The 12,580-nt window shown below is 39.8% G+C and overlaps 1 protein-coding gene across 7 annotated transcripts in view; it reads right to left on the bottom strand.

Moving 5' to 3' along the window:
• ANO5 (anoctamin 5) overlaps positions 1 to 11,409 on the bottom strand; it is a 139,046-nt gene extending 127,637 nt beyond the window's left edge. For 3 of the 7 annotated variants that reach the window (XM_074274871.1, XM_074274874.1, XM_074274875.1), the window contains exon 1: positions 11,080 to 11,303. In XM_074274871.1, the coding sequence (XP_074130972.1) occupies positions 11,080 to 11,137 (58 nt within the window). In that variant the 5' untranslated portion in view covers positions 11,138 to 11,303. Of the gene's footprint in view, positions 1 to 11,079 lie in introns of all 7 variants that reach the window. The other 4 variants (XM_074274872.1, XM_074274870.1, XM_074274873.1 and 1 more) reach the window with 4 other exon arrangements.
• Between the last annotated feature and the right edge of the window lie 1,171 nt (positions 11,410 to 12,580).

Genomic DNA, 12,580 nt, shown 5'->3' with positions numbered 1-12,580 from the left:
TCACCGGTCGCTCTCCTTGGTTTGGTTTCTTTCATCACACAGGCAGACACTGAGATGAGCATCTTTCATTCAGGAAGTAAGCAAACTGTAGGGGCCGTTCAGTGGTGCAGTGGATAGAATGCCAAGTCTGGAGTCTTTAGGAAGACTCATCTTCCTGAATTCAAATTTGACCTCAGACCACTTAGTAGTCATGTGACCCTTAACACTTAACCCTATTTGCCTCAGTTTCCTCATCTGTAAAATGAGCTAGAGAAGGAAATGGGAAACTCCTCCAGTGATTTTGTCAAGAAAACTCCACATAGAGTTATGAAGAGTCAGACATGACTAAAACAACTCAACAACAAGAAATAAGTAGTAGTTTATAAAGTACTTTTAATGCAGAATTACACAAATTCCTTTACTCTTTGGGGAAAGGAATAACCACAGAAGTGAAATTCCAAGTTAAACACTTTCATGAAAGTTTCATTAAGTTGTTATAAGAAATTAGGGCCTTTCGGAGAGTTGAATTAGGTGAACCACATATCCTGTGAATATGTTTAATAAACTCTTATGGACAGATAAAAATAAAGCTTATTCCAGGCTAAACATATTTTTTAAAAAGGCCCAAATTCCACATGACTGGAGCCTGGGGGTTTTAGTGGACTCTAAACTGAATGTGAGTCAGACAGTTGTGAGTTAGCAGTCAAAAATGCTAACTGGAACTGCATTGATTTGAGAGAGGCAAGACTCCCAGGAATAAGGAGGTGATATTCCCATGGTATCACACTTCCAGTCACGTCCCATCTGCAGTACTGTGTTTATGTCTTATTCCCATATTTTAGAAATAGCATCGATATGCTGGAGATTCCCAGATGAAAGCAACCAGGAAAATGAAGAATACCATATTAGGATCATAGAGGAAACGGTTAAAAGAGAAACCATTTAGATTAGTGATAGAAAAATTGGGAGAAGAATGAGGAAGTACTACCATATGGAATAGGGATCAGATTTGTTCTTCTTGGTGAGAGGGAAGGGCATAAAACTGTAAATACAGGAAAGCAATTTGGATTTAAAGTCAGAACACTCCAATTTGAATCATGCCTTTGCTACTTAAGAGCAGCTAGGTGGCACAGTGTATAGAACACTGGGCCTGGAGTCAGGAAAACTAATCTTCTTCACTTCAAATAAGTCCTCAGACACTTACTAGCTGTGTGACCCTGGGAAAGTCACTTAACTCTGTGTGTCTCAGTTTCCTCATCTATAAAATGAGTCACAGAAGGAAATGGCAAACTACTCCTGTATTTCTGCCAAAAAAACCCCAAATGGAGTCATGAAGAGTCAGACATGATTGAAAGTGACTCAATAGCAACATTTGCTTCTTACTCCCTAAGTGACTTTATGGGAGTGATTATAACTTCTTTGCCACTTTTCCTCATTCACAAAATGAGGGGATTGAACTAGACGATTAGTGAGATATCTTTCCACCTCTAAATCTCTGATCTATGACAAGCAGAGTTGGCAAATTCAAATAGAACCAAGTCCTTACAGACCACATTGATGTTAAAAAACACAGATTAATGTTGCTTATGTTAGATTATATTGTTATTTATTTTGTTAAACATTTCCCACTTACCTTTTTATCTGATTCCTGAGCACCTGAAAGTCTTACTGAAGAGTTTTGACACTTACTTCTGCTATAAATGCAACATTGATCTAAAGAAAAAATTTCTCAACAATTAGAACTGTTTTCAAAATGGCTAGGGCCTATATTCCCTCACTACAGATTTTTCTATAGAAAACCGATGACTTGACTGAGAGATGCATCACAGACTACATATAAATAATTTATAGTAAATTACTTACTGTCTTGGGGTGGGGAGTGAGGAAGAAAACTTGGAACTCAATTTTTTAAATGAATGTTAAAATTTGAAATTGTATCCTAAAGGGGATTCTTGTGTTCAGGTCTCTTCCTTTTATGATTCTGTAAATGAACTTGGGTGTATTCCTCCCACAGAAATCCTTGCAAGCAACATTTTTGGTCACATCTTCTTAGTCATATGTCCCTAACAACTGAGGAGCTATATTTCATTATTATCCACAATTAATGTGAACTGTTGGTAAATACTTGGAAGCAAATTGTGTCAGTGTGTCAAAGATGGAGTTTCTAAACAATTTTGAGAGGAACCTGTGTGGTTTCAAATTGTTTTAATACAGGATGAGGTATCTTGTAATTTTTGAAATGTTGCTGTAATACACATTGCAAGAGAAGGAAGCAAATTGATCTTTTTTCTTTTTTTATTCATTGGATTGAATACAAAGAAGCAGTGTGGTCTGAAAATTAGAGGTCCAAACTTAGAATCAAAAAGATCTGGATTCAAGACCCGCCTTTGAAAACACATTTATAGGTAACCATAAGTAAATTACTTAACATTAAGAGGATATGTTTTAGCCAACTGGAGCGCTATATGAGTGAGGAGAATTTCCACATCAAGAAATTTCCCACAGTGATGAAATCACAGGTCTGCACTAGGGAGGGGGAAGGAGAGAAATGGAGTTCAGGAAGGATAGGTTCTAATCCTAAATCTGTCACTAACTAGCTGTCACACTTCAGGCAGGTCTCTGTGAGTCTCAGTTTCCTCATTTATAAATATTTTTTTAACTTATGAAATAACTTATGAAATAAAACAAGCATTTCCATAACATAGAATAGTAATAATTTTTAAAAGATGTTTGCACAAGAAACTGCAAATTTATTAGGTACATCTTACTATTCCTTTAAAATATATAATAAAGTTATCATGTAAATTTCTTTTTTCTTCTCTCCCTCCTCCACCTTAGAGATAGATGGCTTCTATTAGCTACAAATAAGTATATTTATAATATATGTGTAAAATTATTCTTTATATACTTCTATTTATCAGTTCTTTCTCTGTATGTAGATAACATTTTTTTTTCATACAACCTTTACAGTTAATTTGGATATTTATAATACTCAAAATGATTCATTCACTCAAAGTAATTCTTAAAACAATATTGCTGTTACTGTATACAATGTTTTTTTTTCTTTTTTTGTTTTTTTGGTGCTACTCATTTTACTCTTCCTTATTTCATGCAAGTCTGTGTTTTTCTAAGATCATTGAGCTCATCTTTTCTTACAGCATGGTGGTATTACATCATAATTATATACCATCACTTGGTCAGTTATTCCAAGATTACTTTTCTAATTTTTAACAAGGGGGTTAAATCAATTGTGTACATACACAGCTTGGTCTGGTGCTGGACAGCTTCAAAAGACCTGCATTCAAACTTAGTTCTGATACTTACTAGTTGTATTATCCCGAACAAATCACATAATCTCATGAACCCCACTGTAAAAACAGGATTACTGTGAGAAAAGACCTTTAAAGTTTCACCCATCCATAAGTTCTAAGGTCCTTTTCAACTCAGGCATTCTATGATTCAATTGGTAACGTAAGTTCCCTAATTTATCAGTCCCAACTTTCTTATCAGTAGAACAAGCCCTAGCATACCTAAATAAGAAAATTCCAATGAAAACACAGGTAAAAACATTCCAAAGGCAATATGGTGAATGCAACTTAGTTATAATTCTAAAATTCCAGCTTTACAGTTAGAAGGGAATATTTTATATCATCTAGTCCAGAAGTTTTCAAACTTTCTGGTCTCAGGACCTCATTATACTCTTTAAAAATACTGAAAACTACAAAGAGAATTTGCTTATGTGAACTCCATTTATCAAAATTTGTTATATTAAAAATTAAAATGGATCACTTCAAAAATTATTAATCTTTTAAAACTAATAAATCCATTACATGTTTAAAATAATATTTTTATGAAAACTATTTTCCAGAACAACAAAAAATGAGAAGGGATGCATTGTGTTACATATTTTTGCAAACTTTTTTTAATGTCTTAGCTTAATAAAAGACAGCTAAATTTTATAACTTCTTTTGCATTTGATCTGTTTTGATATTGTTTTGGTTGAAGTATATGAAGAAAATCTAGCCTTATACAGATATGTAGCAGGAAAAAAGGGGAATTTTAATAAGCAAATAATAGTTTATTATGAAAATAGTTTTGACCTATGGATCCCTTAGGATCCACACTTTGGGGGTCACTGATCTTGTCCACAGAAAATATGGATCAAAGCCACAATCTGAACTCAAATCCTCTGACTTCAAATTCAGATCTGTTTTACAAGATCAAATCCTGACTCAGTCACTAAGACTCCCTGTGTGCCTTAGAGAAGTCACATCTCTGGCCTCAGTTTGCCTATCTATAAATAAGAAGGATGGACCAGAAAGTCTTTTCTATTTCATTATTCTATGATACATTACTTTTCTTTAAAGTAATGGTAGGCAAGTAGAAAATACACCTCAACAAGATGATCATCTGCAGGTACCCTGAAGTATACCATCTTCCCATTTTAAGTAGAAGTCTGAAATTGACAACAAATTTAGATTTTTAACATGTGGTGATGTATTTTATAGAAAGGCTTTGTTTTGTGTTTTTTGGGTTTTTTTGGCATGGGAAGGGGGGAAGAGAAGTAATTCCTACATATACAAACTTGCCAGAGAAATGTAACTTCAAGTACCTAAATATATTAACACTCTACAGGGAAAGTGAGGCTCACAGATGAGAAGCTAGTATGTTCAAAGTCAAATAGAGTCTAGTGGCAGACCCAGGACTAGCATAAAAAGGTCGAAAGTGTATAAATTAAATGTCAGAGAACCTGGATTGGAATTCACCTGTGTGACCTTGGACAAACTGAATGGAAAGCACCCTAGTTTTAAAGGTAGGGATTTGTGTTCAAATCTTAGCCCTGAAACCTACTATTAGTGCTATCTTTAAACAATCACTTTATTTCTTTGTGTCTCAGTTCCCCTTTTTGTAAATTGAGATGGCATTTGACTAGATGACCTCATGAGACTCTCCTACTTCTTCCCCATATTTGATCTGTTCTTCAATCTCAGTCTCCATTGCTATTTCATCATTCCAGAACTTTTTAACCACTAACTATTCATGTTCTCTTAATTTGTCAATCATGGATATGTACCAAGTCTCTGTCTAATCTCTCTTCTTTTCTCTATCACTTGATGATTCCACCAGCCACAACAGTTTAATTATCATCTCGATGCACCCAGAACTATATCAAGCCCTGGTTTCTTTCCTGATCTCTAGGCACACATCAATGGTCTACTGTTCATGTCAAATTGGATAAACCATACTCATCTCAACTTAACTTCAACTCAATGTGTCCAAAACAGAACTTATATTTTAATCCAAAAAAACCTAACCATCATCTAAGGTTCCCTATTTCTGTTGAGCAGACACAATCATCCTGCTGTCTCAGATTTGACTTCTTACTTCCTTATTCTTCTTCACCCAATGTTTCCAAACAACTGTCAAATCTTGCCATTCCTTCCTTCACAACCCCTCTTACATCTTTCCCCTTCTTGTTACCCACATTAGGCCTCATCATTTCTTTCCGGTACTATTACAAATCCTCCAACTTGGTCTCTCTGCCTCAAGTCTTTCCCTACTCTCCTCTATCTCTCCTCCAAGAAAATGCAGTGATTTTCCTGAAGGACCATTCTGACTACATAACTCCCTTCCACAATAAATTCCAATGGTTCCCTACTACTTTAAAAATAAAATTCTCTCTCTCTCTGGTTTGTTTAAACCACTCACAAGCTAACTCCAATCAATTTTTCCAACCTCATTGTACATTACTGCCTTTTCTATACTCAATGATGCAAATATGTTGTTCCTCTCAGTTTCTCATCCAAAGCAGGCTATTTCCCATCTCTGTACCTTTGTATAGGCCATACTACATGCAGAGAATACACTCCTCTTTCTTAGCTCTTCCCCAGAATACCTCACTTCCTTCAGGTCTCAATTTAACCACAACTTTTCCCTCTTCTTCCCTAAGTACTTCAATTTCCATTATATTTGTTTTGTATTTACTTTGTACCTAATCCCTTGAGAGCAGGAAATCATTTTTTCCCTCCTTATATTCCCCCTTCTTCTCCTCCCCCCCTCCCAGTGCTAAACATGGTAATAGATAGAGAGATGCTTGTTGTCTGATTGAACTAGATGACTCTACAAGTTCCTTCTGGTTCTAGATCTTTGTCCCTAAAATACAAGTTGTTCTTGATGCTTTCCATTCAGAGACTCTTTTTTTTTTTTTTAAATGAAGATAGAAGATAAATAGCACCCAATTTCTACACGTCATCATCACAAAATGGAGTGATGCACCAGAATTCAGTCATTCTAACTGTAATCCCAGCACACCCTATCAGTGGTGACTAGATTTCTAGATTTGAAGACAACAGCTCTGGGTCAGTTTCTTGATATGGCTGGCTTCTCTTAGAACTTCTTCCAGAACAATCAGGAGACTTATGCCTGAGTTTAACTTTTTTTTTTTTTTTTTAATATCATCACTTTATAGATCAGGGAAGTAAGAGACTAATCATTTAATCATTTCCTCCAGCACAGGGAAATAAAAGATTTATCCCAAGGCAGTAAGGGGCCAACCATTTCTCAGGAGTAATGAAACATGACCTAATTGATTAACAATTAACAAAATTTTTCTATTTTCCCCTCAACACACACAGTGCAGAACTACTGGCAGAAAATGTTAAGGTACCGAAGAGCAAAAATCCCAATGCAACAATAGTGACTTGTCCCAACAATCACATAACTGGTGATAGTAGATCTAGAATTAGAACTAGATCCTCTGATTCCCAATGTAGCTCTTTTAATTGCACTATGTTGCCTCTTTTATGATCTTTGTTAGCAGCTACATGAATGTTCTGCTTGTGTTTATAAGACATAAGTAGAGGCAAAAAGGAGAATTTAGATTTGATGTTAAGGAGAAAATAAAACAAATCAAAACATCTGACTGATTAGTGTCATTCCAGAGTGATTTGACCCTCATAGGAGATAGCAAGTTCATCTCACTGACAATCTAAGCAAAGAATGGGTAGTCTCTTGTGAGAAATGTAGAAGTGATTCTTGTATAACTAACCATTAAATGAGATGGGTCTCTGAGGTTACTTCTCTAAGATTCTGTGCCTCTGTGACATGCTCTGAAGACTTTCAACTCTGTTATATAATACAAAGCCTAGTGTGATTATAGTTTGCCTGTTCATTAACCACAGCTGTTGTTTTTACTCCTTTTCTTTTTTCTTCTCCCCCCCCCCTCCCCGTCAAATCCCTCACACCTTCTTATGGTTTGTGGTCCTGAACAAGTAGGGAGAAGAATAGGGACAGAGGTCATTGTTCTTCTTTTCTCCTCCCCTAAAACACATTGGATTAATAACCCTCTAAGTTTCACTGTGCAATTCATCTGCTCTATTCTCTCCTACTCCAAGTAACAAAAGTGGAGATTTAGGCAAAAAAGGGAATGTTGGTGGCAATGTCAACACTGTACAGCTGAACATGGGCAAGAAACAGGTGTGCTAAGACCATCCCAGGAGAGTTTTTAGAAAGCATACTGAGAAGGAGCAAGTTGACTTCAATCCACAAAGGTGAAAATTAAAGATGAAGTTTAGAATATAATCTCACCAGTCCTAATAAGTAAAAGCAGATCTAGGTCAAAATGACACTTTAGATGGACAAAAATCCCATAATTGAGTGGTAAAGACAGACCTATCTATGTGATGCCATGGAAAGGGCACTAGTCCTGGAATCAGGAAGACCTGAGTTGAAATCCGCACAAATTCCTTAAACTCTATATGGATCTCAATTTCCCCAAATATAAAATGGGGGGAATAACAGTAGTTACATTACCAGGTTGTTCTAAGGATCAAAAATAAGTTAATATTTCAAAAGAGCTTAACACAGTGCCTGGCACATGGTTTCATAAAAAGCTTGTTTTTTTTCCCCCTCCTTCCACCTCAAAGAATTAACTGTTCATTATGCATAGAAGTCCAGGAGCTAGACAACAGGAGCAACAGAACTTTTAGCTCCTGGTATCTCTTCGGGTAAGTTGATTATACTGAATCACAGAAAATTTTAAAGAAGAAAAAAGAAAAAAAAAAATCAATCTAATCCAGTTAGCCAGAACTTTGGGACCACTGCAGCCAAAGAAGAGAAATGTAATAATCAATAGGAGAGAAAGCCAGTTTCTTTATCAAGAAGAATGTTGTAAGAACTGATTCCTAACTTGGCTTCTTCATTCCTAAAAAGCACTGGACCCATACTCTACTGCATAAGGATAGCCACTCACTTTATTTAAGCAGTTCAAATTTATAGAAAAGTCAAAAGCTCAGATTACAATGCTATCACTTAAATTTATCTTTATCTGGTGTTCTTCCCCCCCCCCTTTAAGTTAACATACCATCATAATTATTATTGTTATGGAAACTTTTGACAGTACTGTATTTCTTAATTCATCAGGTTTTTACTAAGCGGAAGAAATACTATATACTATCATGTTAGAGGGACAACTTTGTCCCTGTGCTTTGAAAAGAAACAAAACCAGACTCTGCACTCCACCCTTTTGGGATCCTATCTGGAATATTGTGTTCAGTTCTGACCATCCTATTTTCAGAAGTCAACAGACTGGAGCTTATACAGGAGAGGAGCCAGGATTACAAGAGAACTAGAAATTATATCTGTGAGTGCATGTATGTATATCTACTTATACATGCATACATGCATATATATATATATATATATATATTTATATATACACACACACATAGCTTACCATGGTACGTACATATAAACACACATGCATGTATATACATGTATGTTTGTATACATGTATTAGTATCCATTGAAAGAAATGACACATTTATCCTAGAGAAGTCTCCATGATAGGGAAGATGGCAGATGAAGTATTTAAAGGGCTATTGTGTAATGAGGAAGAGGGAATTGGGCATGTTGCTTAGTCCCAAAGAGCAGAAATGGGAAGAACTTGTGGGGAAGTAGATTTATGAATTAGACAGCCAATAAGCATTTATTAAGCACCCACTATATGACTAGAGCTAGGGATACAAATACAAAGAAAGACAGCCCCTGCCCTCAAGGAGTTTAGAATCTAAGATAGGGGAAAGAGGAAGAGGACAGATAGAGGGTACAGTGGATAGAGCTCAGATCCCAGTCAGGAGGACCTGAGTTCAAATCTTCCCTCAGTTCTTGGGCATGATGGAAAAATCCCAATAAGTCCATAAGCAACATAATTAGTAGGAAATGGAGAGAGGACAGTGCTGAGCCCTGTCCTTATATAGAGATTTTGAAGTTCATAGTTCTGACTTCCAGTCCAAAGATCCAATCTTGATGTGAGGAAAATCTCCTTTATATTAGAAAAAGCTACCTTGACAGTTTGGGGTTTTCCCTCAATAAAAGGTCTTCAAGTGAAGGCTGGATGATTTTATTTTGTAAATTACAAAATAAAAAAGATCTTCTGAAAAAAAAAAAAATCTGAGCTCTGTGGCACAGCTATTATTAAAGGGGATTCCCCTGCAGGTAAAGAGAAAGGACTTTAGAGGCCACTGTAGTTCAACTCTCTTACTGTCCAGATATGGAAACTGAGGTCCCATGGGGATGAAATGATTTGCCCAAGCTCACAAAAGGAGGAAGTTGCAGACTGGAATTTGAACTTATATATTTTCAGACACGAAATTAGATGCGACTTAACTAGATGGCTTCCCAATTCCCTTTCAGTTCTGAGAGATCCGAGGCCTTCTTTTAAAACTTCTGAAAATATTTCAGGACTACACAAAGCATTCAATGAGCTTCTTTAAGGAGGACACTGTGGTCCTGAAGATTTCATCCCAAAGCTGTATGCAATAATTAATCACCTACTAAATCACCAGCTATATCTTTTTTTGGAAACCATGTACAGTAGGGCAAAAGAAAACTGGATTAGGAAAAGGCCTTAAAAGGATCGAATATGTCCATGAAGAATTAAAGGGCAAAATCAAAACGTGCCAAAGAGTAGAAGTTAGAAAATACACAGCGATCCTGACAAGGAAAGATAATCAGGGAAGGGTACAACTTTTGTTTATGGTACTGGAGACAGACAGTCCACATGTCCCACACCAGTGTGACAGCCAGGATTCCCTCACTCCCATTCTTAAGTGACAGGGGAAGGAAGCAATAGAACTGAGGTGATCCACCCCTAGTAAACTGGCTTCCACGCCCACCTCCTCCTGACCCCAGGACTCCTTAGGGCATCTTCCTGGAGTCAACATCAGGGTCTAATCCTTTCCTGAAGCAGCAGGTTTGACAACAGCCACCGCCCGGAAAATGTGTGGTGCCCCGTATTCAGTTCTGCCCCCCACAGCGTTGACTCTCCCAGCCTGGCACAGGTACACAGAGCCGGGTCTCCCACTCCTCCGGGCGGTGCTCGGCTCCCCGTTCACCCCCGCCCATCCGGCCGCCCGCAGTCTCCATTACTCAGCGCCGCTCGAAGGGGGAGGCCTCCTGGCCCCACCCCGCCCGCCACCCCCATCAATGAGGCAGCCCCAAAACCGCAGGGACAAGGATGGCCGCGAGGCTGCCCCAGTTTCAGGACAGGGTTGGGCTCACGGGGAAGTGGGGGGCACGAGCGCCTCTCCCTGAGCATTCCAGGGGGGCGCAGGCCGGAGCACAGAAAGGGGGCCGCTGCTCGCCCCCGGGGCAGAAAGGAGCTCGGGAGGACGCGTTCTTGGACTCGAATAGACTCGGTTCAGCCCGGGTCCTCCCTGCGCTGCGCGACCCCGGCCCAAGACGTGCGCTCAGCCCCAAACCCCGGCTGTGTTACCCTCTCCAGGCCCAGAGCGGCCCCACGTGGGGGCCCGGGCAGCAGCTGCGGACGCCGCAGCCAAGAGAGAGAAACCAGGGTTCAGCTGAACTGGCAGCGCTAAGGAACACTGACAGGCAGGCCCCGGGCCGCCGCGTCCCCGCCCGGGATCGCCCGATGCTAGCCTGCGCACAGTGGTCCCCGCGCCTCCAGGGATCTGAGCTCAGGGCAGGGGGAACAGCCAGATTAGAGCAACCAGCTCCCCAGATCGGATGGGCTGGGCCGGGACCGCACCCTCGTGCCCATCCCGCTAGCAGTCCCCTTACCCCCAGGGAGGAGGAACCTACCATCTGTGGCCACCATCTCGATAAGCGTCTCGCTCCCGCGCTTGGCCAGCCTGTTCATGGCTCCGCCGCCGCCGCCTCGGGGCCCGCCCGGCGGCTGGAGCGGCAGCCCCGGGAGACGCACGGGAAAGTTTCAGAGAAGAGCAGAGACTGGGCTGGGGATGAGAGCAGGAGGAGGGCACCGCCTCCTCCCTCAGGCTGGTCTCCTCCTCCTCCCTTCCTCTCCTCCCTCCTCCGCCTTTATTCGGCTTCGGGGATCCCCTCCCTCCTCCCCTCTTCCTCTCCTCCCCTCCTCCCTTCCCACTCAGGCTCCACCGAGGCCTCTGCAAGTCCGAGGTAGGCTCACTCCAATCAAGTTACTTTGTGTTGGAGAAGAAAAGCCCGCCCCTTAAAGGGCAGCATAACCATATACTACCCTTGGGAGGGAGGGGCGCGGGCGTGGGCGTGCAGGGAGCCTTTGGCTGCCGAGTGGCGGGTCGCACTTAGCTACTGGCGGGTTATAAAGACCCGGAGGAGAGAGCCACGGCTGCAATCTTTCGCTCTCTGGGGAGTAAACTGTGTGTGGCATTCGTCCTGAAGAGATTTTTTTTTTATTAGCTTTTATTTAGCGCCTACTATATGCCAAACACTAGATTAAGCTCTTTAAAAAATATTATCTTTTTTGAAGCTTCCAACAGCTCTGCGAAGTAGGTGAAGAAACTGAGGCAGACCATTTCAATGACTTGCCCACAGTGGAAAAATGGATATCTGAGGGGGAATTTGGCTCGAGTCTTCTTCCCTTTTCAAGGCACAGCTCGGTCAGCCTTTCTCTTGCACTTACAGTAGAAACAAACCTATCTAGCCTCTTGCTGTCCTTTCCTGTGCCTCAGTTTCCCTATTTACAAAATTTATAAAATCCCTCTCAACTCAAGATCTGTAATCCTATGATTTATTAAAAAGCCATCGGTGAGCAACGAAAGAATGTAAAAATAATAAAAATAACTCAAAGATCATTACAAATATTATCTCATTTTGTCCTGGCAGCAACTTTGGGAGTTAGATGCTCTCAATCTCCATTTTACAGGTGATGTCACTGAGGCAGAGTTTAAGGGATTTGCTCAAAGTTTATGAACTTGTGAAGGTTAGTGAGAATCCGATGATAGTGGGAGTCTGCAAACATACATTTGTCTCTCCCTCTATCTCCTACTTTATTGAACTACTTCTTACCTTCATCCCTTCGTTTTTTTCTTTTTTTTTTTTTATTATAGACTAAAAGTAGTAAAGAACCTATGGGATTATGTAGTAGTCATAGTAAAAATAAAATTAGAATCCAGATCCTCTGATTGTGAATCCACATAGTCCTTTCTTTAGGATCAATCAAATTTGACTTTCCTTCTTTTATCCTCTAGGCCTCCAAGCCTAAAACCCTTAACAAAGGTGTTTGTTTGGGACCTTGTAAAATCTAGAAGTTAATAGTCGATAGTGGTAATTCTCATTCTGGCTTGGTTGCTTTTGACCAAGATTT

The sequence above is a fragment of the Sminthopsis crassicaudata genome, chromosome 6 (assembly GCF_048593235.1).
Source record: "Sminthopsis crassicaudata isolate SCR6 chromosome 6, ASM4859323v1, whole genome shotgun sequence".
Lineage (NCBI taxonomy): Eukaryota > Metazoa > Chordata > Mammalia > Dasyuromorphia > Dasyuridae > Sminthopsis > Sminthopsis crassicaudata.
Note: the sequence above shows the minus strand (reverse complement) of the source record. Positions and strands in the feature narration are given on the sequence as shown.